Below are 16,605 nucleotides of genomic sequence, written 5' to 3'. Positions count from 1 at the left end.
AACATTTGGAAGATATAATAACTTTAGTTTTACTTTATTACTTAATTAATCAACTTAGTATGTTCCTTTTTTTAGCTGGTGGCATGAGTTGTTTCTTTAGAGAATATGCTACTGAAATGATTCAAATGTAAAACTCAAAGGATATAGCACACAAACGGAACCGGTCGAAACAAGCCTAATGGCAAATCTTATCTAGGGCACAATAAAAAGTGTGCACGCCTTGGTCCAACCTTTCACCTCGGAGCGGCAGGCCGTGTGTATGTGTTTTTGCGTGCGTTAATAAAAATCTTTATAAATCTCTTTTTTGCCCTAAAACATAAACACTGTTGGGCCCACTTGTTTTCACATCTGTTGAAACCGGGGCATCAGTGGTTGGGTACGAAAACTAAAACAAACCCCAGGCGAACATCACAATCTCGCTCATGGGACCGAAACAGAACTGTAACACCCACCCTCCCTCCCTTTTCCTCCTCCCCCTCTGAGCCATTCATGAGCCTGGCATTCAGGAGGGGGTGAGGAGGGGGGGGGGGGGGGAGATGAGGAGGACGGGTAGAGCAGCTCATTCTCTTTTTTCCTCTCAGGAGGAAGTAAACTGCCTTTATTTGGGTGCCTTTTCATTCGGACTTAGACAGTAAGGGAGGAAAGGAGGAACACTCACATACACAGACAGTCAGGCACGCCCTGTCTGTTTCTAGACCACATCCTGTTCTGCTGCAGTCATCGACTGTGTCAAAGATCAAGCTACAGATACAGTGTGTAGATATTTATATACTTCCTTGCCAAAACCCAACAACATATCAAAGCACCAATCATATCTAAACGTGTGTCCCAAAAACTAATATGTGACCCTACTTTTAACACCACTTTATCCTCAAAGTTTCCCCAAACAGTAATCTACATTGCGCATAGCCTTTTGCCTGTGAAAAAGATCAGATGTATAAAATAATCTCTCTCCTCACTTAATGCTCAAAAGAAGAAAAATATGATATATATATATCTATATATATATATAGATATATATATATATTTTTTTAATTCAACTTATTTGTCATTTACTTTAGCCTTGGAGAAAGAGTTAAAACGGTATTAAATTAGAGCAGGGCACAGATGGGAACAGGTCTGACAGGTGGACAGTTAAGCGTCGGTATGCTAGCCTCACCAGAGGCTGCGGGCGCCAATGTAACGTCAAATTAACGTAGATCTCGCTGGCCCGCCAGGATTTCGAGCATCCGCCTGGATTTTGAGCACCCAGTCTATTTTTTTTTTCATCGGCGTGCAACAAAGCGAAAACAGGAAGCATGGACGAGTTAGCGGACAACGGGATGCCCTGACTCTCAGACTGACTACGTTTAGAAAAGTTCTTTCATGGTGAATGAAAGGCTTGACCCAACGAAGTAGGTCATTGAAACAAATCAAAGCATTGACGTCAATGGTGCTACCATTTCTGCCGTTGTTGAACTTTTTCTTCTTTTTCTAGTTCCACTTGGGGTGGCAGTAGCTCAGTCCATAGGGAGTTGGGTTGGGAACCGGAGGGTCACTGGTTCAAGTCCCCATATGGACCCAAAAAGTTGGGAGCGTGGATTGGTGGCTGGAGAGATGCCAGTTCACCTCCTGGGCACTGTCAGGTGCCCTTGAGCAAGGCACCGTACCCCCCCGACCGCTCAGGGCGCTGGTTCAGCTGGCAGCCCACTCACTCTGACATCTCTCCATGTATAGTGCATGTATAGGTCCTGAGCGTGTGTGTATTTCAGGCCTGTGTGTGAGTACTAACAAAAAGTGTGTACACAGAGTGTAGTGCAGTAATTTCCCCATAGGGGACTAATAAACAAATTATCTTATCTTATCTTAGAAATAGTAGCCAGTAGCCTTTGCTCATTAGCGCCAACTCTGTTCATGAGAAGACTGAAACTAGTGTCGCGACCACCACGCGTGAGTAGAAATAGTTACAGAGCTCTCATGACGTCCCATTTGCGCACGCCAGCTCGGCTACTGTAAAAAGGCCTTCAGACAAACCGGTGGCAGAGAAATACAGGAAAGATAAAAGGACAGGCAAACAGCCAACATGTGACTGTCTGTGCCTTCCCCCAGACACACACACACACCTGTTCCTCCCTCTTTCCAAACACAAAGAGAAACGGAACAGAGCCAGACAAGCACACTGATAAGCATCAGCCAGACTAGCGCACACACACACACACACACACACACACACACACACACACACACACACACACACACACACACACACACACACACACACACACACACACACACACACACACACACACACACACACACACACACACACACACGTCTAGACTGTTATCACACAGCCTTCCCCTCCCTGCCAACGTGTTGAGCTCCTTCCTCCAGTTACAGTCAGCCATTTTACAATCCATACACCACAGCCAATGGACAAACAGTTGATGGGAGTCTATGGGAAATGATTACATTATGAAAGTGATTGTGAGGAATCTCCGTCCACCTACTGCTTTACAACAGAAAGAAGTTTCAGTTACAACTGTACAGCTAGAGTATTTAACTGTGATCCTTCACATAAAAGCAGTCTCTTTAAGCTCTTTCAATCAATTTTTCTATTCATCTCCCTGCTTCTCTCCCTCCCTCCCTTTTCACTCTACCTCCTTCATTTCTCATGTTTCACAGTCATATCCCATGTGGCGGCTCCCAGTCTATATTCACAGCATTACGCGAGGAGGGTTGTAATAATGTTACCTCATGAATGGGCAAATTGTCTGACTGGAATACACTAGGCAGGCCAAGCTAACCCCCACGTCACACACAATCCAAAAATAGTCAACATACTATCATAGAAGACTAAATAAAGCAGTAAATATCCAAATTTGATTACATGGATGAATTCTTCTGTATTGTTGCTTAAAAAATAAAATTCTGTAGATCAATTAATCAACCAATTATTTTAGTTCTACAAAGAAACAATACTATACAAAATCATGTTACATTTGATCAAGCCAGGCTATTTTCACTTAACTTCATTTTAAAATGCTAAATATGGCTTGAGTAAAATTATGCATCTAGTTGGCGTAACTATTAAAGAGACCATTGGTTGATTACTTTGCTTTAACATTACTGAAGTGCAGTCTAGACATTGCATCGGAAGAAAGACGTCCTGTACAAAGAAATGATGTCACTCTCACCTAAGTGCTATGATTAATAGTTGTAAAAAACGACGCATGACATCATTTCAGCCATAATCATGTAGTTTTATGTGAAAGCAAATGCGTTTCAGCCCTGTAAACAACCCACAGCATGCAAGTTAACAGATTAATTATATCTGAAATTTCCTGTTTACTCTGAAAAACTGAAAGGTGCATTTTCTTGTTCGTACCAGTTCATTTCACATTTAAAGCAATAGCAGAGGGCATGATAGCTTTGACTCTTCAAATGCATATATCTAACCCAAAGTCTCTCAGTTTATGTCCATAGGTTTGACATGAAGCATTACAGTCCTGTATCAAAATGTGTCCAATAAAAATCTACATGCACACATATGCACAAGGAAATGTTTGAATCACTGAAGGGCATCTCAAAATCACCCGTGCGCATTCTAGCTGCACCGTCTTTAGCGCAGCAGCTCAGTGTGCGCGTGTGCTCCACTTTCATTCCCCATTGCCCCCCTGAGCGTTAATTACCAAAGCTGTCGGGGCTCACCTATGTGAGTCAACCAGGCCAGGAGACGCACACGAGTAAACAGACATCCCGTCAAACAAACAGCAGTGTGGGAGGATGACGTGGTTTACTGCAAGCAACCACTGTGCACAAATACGCATACGGACACAAGCAAGACACACTTCTCCCAAGAAAACACACTGACTGAGAATGAGGCCAGTGGGCTCTTGCCTCGTCTGCAGATGACTCTACTGATCATTTGAGCTTCATCTGGGCCAGTACATGTGTGTGTTTTACTATCTCTTTAAACGACACAAAGTCTCTAGAAGAGCTTGCTGTCATGGGACTCTGTTTGGAGGTAGGTTACTGGTTCAAATCCGCCATTAGGCGTGCGCACACACGCACGCACGGAGACTGAGGGGAGTGAGAGAGGAGAGGACGAGCGTTGCTATGCAGACTGAAAGCCGACAGAGTTGTCAGCAAGCCAGCAATGCACTGCTATCACTTCAGAGAGAAAACACAAAATGGAGACACTGCCCAACCCTCTGTCTTTGCAATAAATGACAGAGAATCTACTAAAATGCCTCCAAATACATGCTGACGCCTGCTTCAAATAGCCATTTAGTAGCTTAATGTACTTTAATTTCCTCAACAATAACAATGACCTCATCATAATTTGGCCTGATAGCCATTTAAGACTAGTCTTAAAACAATCAGACAATATAATATGCTATGGTCTCTTAGTAAAAAGTGGAAATAAAAACTCTTAATTATTGTGCTAAATCTCTAAAAACAACTCACAGGCTTCAAAGTTAAAGTAGATTTTGAGTTGGCCGGGGCTAAAACTCGTCTTAACTGGCCCTACTATGCGGCCATATATCAATCGTTTACTTCTTCCTTAGCACAGAAAGCCGCTCCGCTCTAAGGTGGAATACTCTGATATATTGCCCAGCCATACTGACAAAATCTGAACTATTAAAGACAAACTCCAAACCAAAAAGAAATCTACCTTGATATGGCCATCCTGCCTTAACTGATATTAATGCACCAATACATATGACAGGTTAACTCATGCACACACACTTGATCACCAGACTTCTTTCCTCTAGAACAGTCACTGTCTGAGGCAGGCTTGACAACAGCCCAAGAAAAGCACAGTTGGGTTTGGTAAATGGCAATACCGTTTAGTCAGAGCACTAAGTGAACACACCTGGGCGTAGATCAGACAGACTGTGTGAAAGACCGGGACGGTGATAAATCTTTGTCCTGGTGCCACAGTGACGCTGATGAGTAGATGAGTAGAGAGCAAACCGCAGCACTGATGGAGCACCATGACTCACGCTGCAGGATAGGGTTGGCGTGGTGAAGGGAAGAAGTGTGTGTGTGTGTGTGTGTGTGTGTGTGTGTGTGTCCGTCTGTGTTTAACCTTTAATCATGAACTGAGGACGGTGTCATCTGCACAGCATCCCGTGCTACTTTGTGTATTTGCATGTGTCATCACTCTAATAATGAGTGAATGAGATGTCATCATATGGACATGTCAGGGTCAAGTCGCAGCCTGGCTTTCTGTAATTCACCTCTGATGACAGAGAAGGACAAAGAGTTTTAGTTTTTGATTACAATTTTCACCTGTAACCAAGGCTGCTTGCTTGTCTGGCAAATCAGCTGTCAAAAAAGGCAACTCGCCAAAATGAACCATCATTTGGCTAGATTAGTCTTCTGAAAAACTACTGTACATATGGCCTCATCTGGGATCGGGATGATGCATGATGGTAAATTCAGAAGGTCATGACAAAGAAAATGTTTGGCATAACAAAATGAACTTCTCATAGGAACAAGTTAAACGTAGCCAGACTGTAAAACAGAAGGCACTGCTTCACTCTTCAAACGGATGAAATAACGGGCTATAGGGCACTGTGCGGGCCAAGTCGCTCCTGCAGCTTTAATAGAAGCAACAGCAAAGCCAGGAAAAAAAAAAAAGACAAACACCACTCTGTTGCTTGGGGACAATCAAGATGGACTATGCTGAAGTACACTTTCCAGTTGCAACACATGCAATCTCTAATATAACTGCAGTATATCAAGCAAAAAAAACACACAATATACATTTTATGAAAGTGGTTAGGTAACTAATTGCATCTGAAGGTCAACAACCTTGAGGATTGTCTACTACTTTGTTTACTCTATAAAGTGGCGCATGTGTGGCTGTTGAGGATCCAGAAAGAAACCTCCACAGCATCTAGATGATCTGGAACATACCCTTAAGGGGTATGAGGCAAAGAAGACTGTATGTTAAGAAATATCAGAGAGATTGATGATTCCAATGAGTGGCATCACTGCAGGCCACACAATGTCGCTTGTTTTACCTTCCCTAATGCAGTCTGTTTTCCAGTTGCTAACTTAACAGCCTTGACCTGAGCAACATCAGTCAGGCCCCTGGTGAGATAACGATTTACAGGGTACAGAGGCTGCCAGCAGTGGAAGGAAAAGAAACAGTTGGATGGTGTTTGATGTAAGTGGAGCAAAGGTGAGGCTACAAAATGAAAAGAATTAAAGACTCAGGGCAAGTAATCACCTATCCAAGCTTGGCAAGTTTGCATCTCACAGTGGTTTGCTGTGCTATCTGCTTTTATCTGGTGTGTAGGCTGAAGGCCAAAAAATGCGCCACAGGAGCACTTAACACGGCTGCCATTGTTGTGTGCAATTACGCACATGGGGGATGCTGATAAAAAAACATGGACACCTATATAAACAACGCATGCAGAATAACTTCCATATGAAAATAAGGAGACATTATCAAACACGCAAATAACTTAGTGGCAAAGTGGAGTGTTGGGGATTATTTTAATCGTTTAAAGGCTGACGGTTTCCCCTTATCTCTTTGCGTTTGCAACATACATAATTCATCAGTGTAGTGGTTGGGCTTAATGTGTTGTGGATGTACAGAGTGGCAGCCCAGCGGGACTCATGGCACGCCTTTGATATCCAGTGTTATTTCCCCTGTCTGGGAGTTTGGGGTTGTAGGAAATATTACGAGAGAGGCAGTCTAAGTACCTACATGGTGTGTTTGCGTGTCTGCTGTGAGGTGCTCCTATGCTAAGCTCCATTGCTGGGTCTGTCAATTTACATCTTCATTAATCACCATTCCCTACCGGGAAGGCGGCACAGAAGAGCCTTTCAAATGCAAACGCAATCTCTCTACTTGCTCACTAAATGCACATGCTGGCAGTCTCTCACAACCCTTTTACAGTTACCTCCCTTGCATCCGACTCCCTGCCCCCAACATACACACAACCTGCTTGTCTGACTCACTACCAGGGAGACCAGACAGGGGACAATTAATCTTCTCATCAACACATTGATTAATTAAGACTCCTCATTATTCCGGTCTCACGCAAAACAACCCAGGCAAGCATATCAGACTTGTTGCGATCCAAGGCCCTTTCGTTTCTTACAGTCTTGTTTGAACTCACAGCCCATTACAGTCCCCTCTTTCACTCTCTCGTTTTCCTGAGAGGCAACAAACTGGTCTGACACCCGGAGGGGGGAGAGCCACAACACAGTGAACATGCAAATAGGCAGTCAGTCCAGCCCATGGGACATTTGGCTGGGAGGGGCTTAGCTAGTTTATTTAGTCTATGAGACTGTTGGCAGATGTGGCACGGCTACACTGTATTAGGACTAACTAGCTCTGCTGCCTGCTGCTGTAGCAAGTTCAAATCAGTCTTACAGCAGCGCATTATCTACTACTTCTTCTGGTAGTGAGGTGGGAAATGAGTCCAAAGGAAATAGTCAAACATAAGCTGCAGCTGGGGTGAAAAAGGACTACCAGCAAACTAATGGCAAATGTGGGGTTGTATTTCCCAGGATAAGCTGGGAGCGAGTGCACAACAAATCTAAGAGGTGAATTAAACTTTGGCTAAGGCCTGTGACCACTTTCCAAACTTGATTAGATTCTTCTGTATTTGAGAAAAGGCCTGACTTTGGCATTCTTCCAGTGAGCTGCAATGCTGTTATGGAGCTTTGATACTGGCACTGACCTGATGGTGACATACCAGAGGCCCCTCGGCTCAGCTCCTCCTACCTTGCTGGGCCCCATTTAGCCCTTTACAACGGGCAGCAAACACTAGCCAAGGCACAGCCTGTTGTATAGTGGGGACACTGGCAGCCACCCACACCAAACTACATACAGGCGTGATGGACTGTAGGTTACTCTGGGCTGGCGTTCAAAGAAGTGGCTCTGTGTTCAGTAAAAGTGGATAATTATTCTCTGGAAAATGCACAAACAGACATGGAACTATATGTATGGGTGTCTTTGGTGGGGTGGGGGGCAAAGGAAAGAGTTGGTGCTGGGGAAATGCAAGCTTACCGGCATGTGATTGGCTAAGCGAGAGGGCTGTTCAAGGCTAGATTCATGGTTCAGCTCAGGTCTTGAAGAGGTTAATTTTCAACTCGTGAAAGGAAGAGTTGGGGCCCGAGCTCCCTAGAACGACCTAATGGCTGTGGACACGGCCTGTTTCATGGAACACAACCTAAGCGTAGCACAGCCAGACCCACCTATCTTGGCCTTGCCCTCTCATCTGTATTGTCTCATAGTCTTTACTTCTCTTCCCTTACCACATTTACTCAAGTACCTCACCCAGCGGTGGTGTGTTTTCTGACCACAGACAACCTTTTTGTGTCTGTGTGACGCTACTTCCGTCTGGCAGTCTGTGAGTTGCAAAAACTGAAGGCAGGCAACAACAGAAGCAGAGGTGAGGTTAATTTGGACTGAAAGTTATGCAACACCAGCTGCGGCCCCTGTAACCGAGTCTCCTCATTTCACTCTTCCTCCGTTTCCTCCTGCCTACCTCTTGGTCCATCGTCTCCTCTACTCAGTGTCCGTGTCACCCAACATCCATCAAGATCGGAGACCCAATCAATAGCCATTGGCTTTCCTCTCATTCGCCTTGCAGACGCACACAAGTGTTCTTATTGCTTATGTATTGATCAACTTATCGGGTCATTTGGCTGCTTATTTTGTTACTGTCCAATGGTTGGGGCAGGGGGTGTTGACTATTTACAGCCACATGTGGGCAACAGCACAACCGTCTGGGTTAGAAGAAAAGGGATTATGGTGGTTGAAGGATGGCAGATTGAGGAGCACACTGAAGGCCATAAGTCAAGATGAACCAAAGAGAAGAAGGCAGATCATAGATTAAAATCATGATGGAGGTAGAGGAAGAAGATAAATATAGCAAAGGCCGCCCAGTGAGCGATTAGCATGCCTGCCAAAATCTAATTAGATGCCCAAGAGAATGACTGACAAGCAGACAGACAGACAGAGCAGGCCGCCCAGGAGACAGCCAGAGAGTGCAGCTGCAATGGTCTGCGGTAATGAAGTCACTGGTTTCCAAATAGCAAATAGAGGAAGCCAGAGAGATGCAGCTGTCTGCCGTCTGTGCCACAGTCATTGTGTCCGCCCAGCCAGCGAGACAGACACAGAAAGGCTGTTCTCTTCGTCTGACACTTCTGACTCAGGGCCAACACAACGCCACAAACAAGGCTGAGGGAAATAAGCAACAGACAGCTATGTTCACTATGCTCTTGGGGTTATGCTTGCTAGGGTGGAGGAAAATATGTCTAAAATATCATGTCATAATGTTTTCTTATTTCAAAACAGCACATTTCTTTCTGCTTTAGATATACAAACTAAGAAAAGTTGAACAAAAATTACCTTTGTGACTTCGAAATATGACTTGACCTAATACCAACTACTACTGGAGATTTTGTCATTTAGATGTATATGTAATACAATGCATGCCTGATGACATGCCATGTAAACACACAGCCAAAATAAACAAAATGATGATCATCAATTGTAATGTCTGTTATTTCCTGTCTTATGAGATAAAACTAATCACCCAATAAATGTGACGACACATGATATTGTCTCAGTGGAAAGTACAAGTGTCCATCAGATCCCCCGAAGGCAACATAAACTCATTGTCTGTCAGACACTAAAGTAACTTTTAAGCTTGTTGCTGTCTATTGGTGGCGTCTGTCTAGCAAACTCTATTTACACAGCAGGGATCAGTAGACAGGGTAGCAGTGCCTTGAGGCACAAAGCGGCGTTTATACAGAGCAAGCCCTGGAGTTTTTAACTGCACATTCTCTAACCAAACACTCCTAACAGGATGTAGGACCATTAGCCATTGGACAAGGTGGGGAAAAAAACTTCCAGAAAGCTCCCTTGTTTGTGTCTCTTCTCTTTTAGAGGATTCAGAGCTCTCTGGTAAAACTAGGAACTGCTTGTAAATGTGCACATTGACACTGTGTGTAAATAAGGCCCATCAGGAAAAGGGTCTGCAGTCGGGGTTAGACCAACATACCGAGGCAAACCATCTTTCCAAAAAGTATGTCAGACTATAAGCTGCCTGGCTGGACTTCCACTACCATCCACTGGGATGTGGAAAGTATGAGTCACACAGCCAGTGAAGCAGAGGCGGCTGGACACAGAGAGCCTGGAGGATGTTCAGGGTGAGAGACATGTCCGTCTGCCTCACTTCCTGTTCAGACACAGACACACAGACACACACAGGTCACCCCGTTCGATGGCCAATGACCTTTCGCACACCCATGCATCCCCTTTAAGTGTGGGGGTGTGGAGTGGCATCCTCTTTTAATGCTAAAGTCACCTGATTCCTGTAGACTCACAGGCAACTGCCTTTCCAGGATTTTGGCACTTTGTCACTTTGTGTTTCTCTGCCAACACAAAGGTAGCTGAAGTTTCACTTTTAAAAGTTCCCATTTCTGATCAAGCCAACCCCTCACAAATAACAGAATTTTAAATCTTGTCAATACTGCTTTTCATAAGCTGCAAGATATAAAAAAGAAAGAAAAGAAACAACAACAACGAAAAGGGGAAAAAAATTGACTCAGAAATTACCCCTGTGAGAGAAGACAGCACCTAAAACTGTGGTGAGACAGAAAGGCTCCAGTGAGACTGGAAAAGTGTGAGACGAAGATGCGTCATAATAGCCTCCAGTGAGCCGCTCATCACACACAGACACAGACACACGCACACACAAAGAGGCAATATCTCACACATAAAAACTCACACACCGCAGATTGTGGGACTCATCATCTACCTTAACCATAGTTTTTTGTACATGTATCCTTATGCTGCTTTTGCATTTGTGTTTCTTATTAAAACATTAAAATACCATGTCCTTTAATAAGAATGTCTTCCAAGAGGCATACCTTAAACCAAGGCAGGGGAAGAGAAGGAGGACAATTAGGAAGAGGCAAGACAGGAATGCGATCGAGACGCGAGACGAGACTGCAGACAGTATTTCCGGCACGTTCAGACACCAAGTTAACCAGACAGACAGAGAAAAAAAGCGAGGCATTTCCCCATCTAAGGTACAATAACAACAATACCAAATGTGTGTTCGAGAAATGTGCTTACTCACATGCGCACACACACTGAATACATACTGCACTCTGCCTACTCTACACTCACTTATCCTGCTGCCTGCTGTACTACTATCACACATTTAAATCCTGCCGGTAAAAAATTGTGGATTTTTTTTTAACAAACCACACCAAACAGGCAAAAACACAAACCCACCTTTACCCATAAAGCAATACAAAAAAGGCAGTCCACTGTGGTCAGAGGGAGGTCATTAGACATAAACCAGTCAATGGCAGGGAAACAATCTAGAGCTTCCCCCCACAACCCCCACCACACACTGAATGCTGACTTTTCAACAGGCTTGCTGCCCTTGTGGTTTAGATAACTGCATTGACATGATTTACACAGCAGAATAAAAAAAGAGAATGGGCAAAATCATTTGGAAGACTCTGCTGCATTCTGGCTTTCAGTGATAACTACTGGGAATGCAATGATGCCATTTTACTTTCAGGTTTACCTGGAGGTACAAGGGTCACTAATGATGTACCTGTATTTTGTCTTTGTTGCTGAGCAACTCTTGACAGGATTTATTAATCAATTATCTAATAGAAGCCATATATTGTCTAACCATCCAAAAATGACTTAATTTGAGTACCGTTTTCTTAAACTGTGTAGGAATTTGCTGAAAAATACAAATTCCAATTAACTGGGACAAACGAGAAAATGTCTTATTTTACAGTTTGATAAAAAGGTTCAACAATTAAATGCTAACACCATTTTGTATAAAAGGAGTTGAAGGACTTTCCTAAATCTCCTATGTAGGCCTTTTGTTCAGTGACATTCCCAGTGACCTCCAGGGAACATAAGGGGGCAAATGATGCATCCCCCTTCAGCTGTGGACAGCTGGCCTTACTTGTCTGATCAGACCTGATCAGACAGATGTCACCACCTGTCTCAGGTGTCTTTAACACATAATAGGTCAACACACGTTTAAGAAAAAAGCAGCTGGAAGGTAGTCTTGAAAAACCCACTGAATACACAGATTATAGAAAACCATTCAACTTAATAAAAGATTTTTAATTGGCTTCCTTACCAGAATGATGATGAATGCCATGGTAATGCATGCAAACAAACAAAGACACAGGTATCATTCAGAAGTGCACTTACTTTGTCTAGCGACCTCTTGAGCTGGTAGTGGAACTTCTCTTTGACCTCGTTGAGGAGCTGCTTGAGCTTTGGCTCCTCAGGCATGCCTTGGTACTTCCTGGCAAGCTGCAGGTAGCAGGGCCACTTGGCTGAGTCAAAGCCCCAGTGGCAGGTCCTCTTATCGGGTGACTTGTGTGAATGCATGACAAACTTCTGTGGTGAAAAGAGCAACTGGCACTCAACGCACTGGATGCAGGGCGCCTCAGGCTGGGTGTAGAACTGTGGCACGAAGAGACCATGGCACTTCCCCAAACACTGGTGCTCCACCTGGAAACTGGCTTCACTCTCCTTCAGCAGGCCCTGGGTCGACAGCTTACCACTGGGGTCGGCAGGCAAGGCTGCCCCGGGACGCAGCAGAGCGTTGCACAACCGCTGCGCATCCGTCAGTGTAATGAGGCCACAGGAAGGTGCGTTGAACGGCAGAATGCCCAGCACCTTGAGGATGTGGAGCTGCTCAGCGTCGCAACGCGAGCAGTAGACGTAAAGCTCGTCGCACACGGTGTTTATCTGCTGCAGCGAGAAGTCGCGGAGCACGGAGTTGAGCACCTGGGGCAGGCAAAGCCGCTTCTCTCCCCCAACGATGAAGCAGGAGATAGACTCTCCTTCCAGCAGCGAGTGGGTGAGTTCAGTAGAGCTGTCACAGGGAACCAGCAGAGGGCCCCCTCCCAGAACAGGAGGGGAGGGTAGGGGGGGCATGCCTGACGGGGAATGCTCATGGCTGGTTCGGGCTGAGAAGGCAGCTGGGCCCCCGAGGGAGCTCTGGCTACTGAGGGTGAACTGGGCCAGTGTGTGTTTGAGCCCAGGGCTTAGGTCCAGGGCTTTAGCAGAGCTCACCATGTGCAGTTCAGCTCGGCCCTCCACATCCATGTCAGAGTCATGGCACAGATCCTCGATCTGCTCCCTCTTTACCTTGGGAGTTTTGGGGAAGGAATCCAAGCTGCGACGCTTCAGGTTGATCTCCGCCATGACTCGCTTCTTAATGGGCGCGTCTTCAAGTCGCTCTCTATACAGCCGTTTCATGTTGCCCTTGAATGAGGTGAAGTCTTTGAAAGGGGTTTTCAAACTGGTCTGGGTGCCGGCCATGTCTAAGCACTGGGTTATTGTTGTTTCTGTCTATTGACTGAGTTCCCCTATTTGTAGTCTTTTTCTGAAGTCTTTTCAAATGACACAAATCTTCTGGTAGTTAGACACATGCATGATGGAGACTGAAGTTTTCTATGTTCTTATCCACTTCCTGAGTAGGAAAAAACAGGTATTTAGAAAACAGAAATGCAGCAAAAAAATATATAACTAATCAATTTATTTCCTGTAGATGAATAAACAAACTGAAAGTGATCTCACAAAAAAATGGTTGCTTAGCATGAATTATCCACATAAGAGTTTAAAATGTTTTACGGTCGCTGTCCCAGGTGGGGGTTGAAGAGGTCAATGGCTGCTCACTAAACCAAATGGCCATTACCCTACTTCACACAAACACAAGGCTTTCTCAGCCCTTGTAATTGAACCCCAGGGGATATTTGCATCTAGGTTTTTACCAAAGATGTTGAAACAAACTTCCCAGCCCCAAGTGAGAATTTTAACAAGCAAAACCAGTTGACCAGACATAACTATCCAAGTGATGTTCCCCAACACCCAGCCCCTTTCCCATTACATTGTTAATCTAAGTCTGATACAATGGTCGAAACATTTCACTTAGCAAATGAAAGTGCCCTTCCCAACCATATTGTGTCTTCCGCTAGTACTGCTTACCCCACGCTGACCCCATCAGCTCTATGAAAAACAATTGATAAAAGCATTAACAGCAGTCGCCCCCTTCTTTCACGCCTTTCACAGCTTGACATTCAGCAGTATGGAAAGCGGTGTTTCCCCTTTTTACTCTCAGGCTTACTGCGGATTTACTAAATTGACTGTAATAAGGTAAACAACACTTAGCTGGTATCCCCAATTTAAAACGCAATCTAGATGATAATGGCTACTACTGCAATATGACACCAAGAGACGACAGACTGAATGCACTTCAGTTTGAAAATGCAACATTTACTGTATTTGCGCTTTTTTGTTCTCTAAAATGGATTTCATTTTATCTACCCTAATTGGGGATTTGGGCTTGTCGAAAAAGGCAAAAACGCACATTCGGTTAATTGACCGCTGCTTTTGCAAATGTCAGCATCCCATCATTTTTTCCACCGACTGAAATGCAGCGGCGGTGAATGCGTCGAGCTGGATTCCGAAGCGGGTTGATGTTTGTGGGCGTTGTTAATGGCAAATATCCCCTTGGGCCGATTGATAACGAAACAGCAAAATCAGATCAATGGACAATAAATGATGTCTAAGGGAAGGTAGCAGCTTCTACCCCCCAGCCTCCACGGGACTCCTGTTTGACTGCGAAAACCTCCACCCAGATCGGTTAATTTATGTCAGAAATCACAACATCCGAAATTGCTTCGGTCAAAAACAACGGCGGTGTCTTTAAACAACCTAACAGCCATTGGCTAACGTTATTAGGAAATATTTCTTAATGTCACCTCCACTTCTGTTACCCTTTTTGCTGCTGCAAGGGCAACGCGTATAAAAATGCTCTGCTCCATCCCGTGCTATCCCCCCTCCTCCTCTCTCTAGTCTGCAAACTGTACCTCGCCTCTCCTGTTGGCTCGCCACGACGGCACTGGTATGCAGACAGCGCTGATAATGACATTCACTGTCTACAGTCTGGTCTGGGAAGGCACCTCGAGCCAGCGTTACACAAACACACACACACACCGACTTGGTGAGGGCACGGCGGGGATTACAACCGCAGCTTTCCCCGTGAGTTAACGTTAAACACACAGGTAACGTCAACGTGCCTGTTCCGATACACCAAATACCAAAGCGCTTGAAACAAGCTAAAACACATTCAATATTACGCATTTTGTGTCACATTATTTTAAAACATAAATAATTATGTCCTGACCACAAAACATGTACGAAAAAGTGAAAGCGTAAAAATATGCGCATTTGTCTGGAAACCAACTGGGAAATCTTCTCTTTAAAAGGCTCAACACTTTGCGCTAGCTAGCTTAACGTTAGCTCCCTGGTTTAACCTTACCCCGGGTACAGGTAGTCAGATACCAGCAGTCTCACCAGCATAGAGGGCTATGAAGCAGGCTAACAGGGCTATCAAGAGCACAGACAAGCTATTTGAACCCAGTTCACATCAGTGACGAGAGCGAAAACCAATCAGACTGGTCAGCCAGCACACCGAGAGTGTAGTGACCGAGTAGGATAATCCAATAGAATATTTAGGCACTTTAGTCCGACACAGCTAGTAGTAGCAACGCGATAACGCTGGCTAGCCGAGAGGACCGACAGCGCTAACACTACAGCAGGCTAACCCCTAGATAGAGAGCGATACAGCAGGCAACCGGGTTAGCTTCGCCCATAATCCTTCGGTGAATACAGGAATTCAAACTCAAACTTATCCTACGCTGAGATCCACTATCGACAAATCATCACTGTTTAAAAAACACTCATTTAAAAGCTCCATCTGTTTTTTATCGAGTAACACTTGCCTGAAAACCCTGCCTGTGTCGGTCGTCCTCACTCTCGCGGGGTCTTCTCAATACTGGAAAAGCCTGGCGGACCGTCAACAAGATGCAGCCAGAGGCTCCACTACAGCCCCGCAACGTCACTCTGCACACGAGCTGAGAGGCGGAGACGTCACCCGGCTGACGGAAACTATGCGGGGGTGTCTCTCGTCGTTTGTCTCGCGCAGACGGGGAGTTTTGTTCCTCCAGCAGTGAGCCGAGAGCTGGAGATAGACGTCAACAATAGGCAGTTAGTGCCTGATGCCTCAAATGGGGTTCGGGGACTTTTGGAGGGCCTTAGGGTCCAGAATTGGGTCCTATGTACGGTAGCTCAATTGTTGCACATTTGTTTCATTTCAGTAAAAAAAGAGCTTATTTTAAGGAGGAAATTTAATTTGTAAACTGTTAAACTTTAATTATTTTCTTATCTCCATTTTCAGCATGATTTACCTCCCTTCATATTTTTATTTAATTTTTTAGGTAGAATCCCCTGTAAGATCTAATCATTTTAGAGATTCTTCTTTTATTTGTATGTGCCTTTGGATTAAATCAGGTTGTTGGTCGCTTTTGTTGACATAGCCTTTCCTGGCATGAAATTGCATAACAGAAAGCCTTATCTCTCTTGATGGCTTTCCTCCTTGATGGCTTTCCATCAACTTTGTAAAAATGAGAGGATAAGAGAGGACAAACTCACTGGGCAAATGGGTTACTTGTCTCCCACACCTCCCCCACACTCTTTTTATGGACCTGTCCTCTGCAAAAGGTCAAGAGGTCATTCAGCCAGTCTATTGT

General features: G+C 44.7%; 1 protein-coding gene across 2 annotated transcripts in view; it reads right to left on the bottom strand.

Moving 5' to 3' along the window:
* The window catches only part of skila (SKI-like proto-oncogene a), a 26,693-nt gene extending 10,650 nt beyond the window's left edge, over window positions 1–16,043 (bottom strand). The window contains exons 1-2 of one of the 2 annotated variants that reach the window (XM_034886703.1): window positions 15,795–16,043; window positions 12,212–13,480 (exon numbers count right to left, since the gene is read on the bottom strand). In XM_034886703.1, the coding sequence (XP_034742594.1) occupies window positions 12,212–13,333 (1,122 nt within the window). In that variant the 5' untranslated portion in view covers window positions 13,334–13,480; window positions 15,795–16,043. Of the gene's footprint in view, window positions 1–12,211; window positions 13,485–14,883; window positions 15,760–15,794 lie in introns of those variants that run through there. The other variant, XM_034886704.1, reaches the window with a different exon arrangement.
* Window positions 16,044–16,605: the final 562 nt, after the last annotated feature.

Source organism: Etheostoma cragini, chromosome 12 (genome assembly GCF_013103735.1).
Source record: "Etheostoma cragini isolate CJK2018 chromosome 12, CSU_Ecrag_1.0, whole genome shotgun sequence".
NCBI classification, from domain to species: domain Eukaryota; kingdom Metazoa; phylum Chordata; class Actinopteri; order Perciformes; family Percidae; genus Etheostoma; species Etheostoma cragini.
Note: the sequence above shows the minus strand (reverse complement) of the source record. Positions and strands in the feature narration are given on the sequence as shown.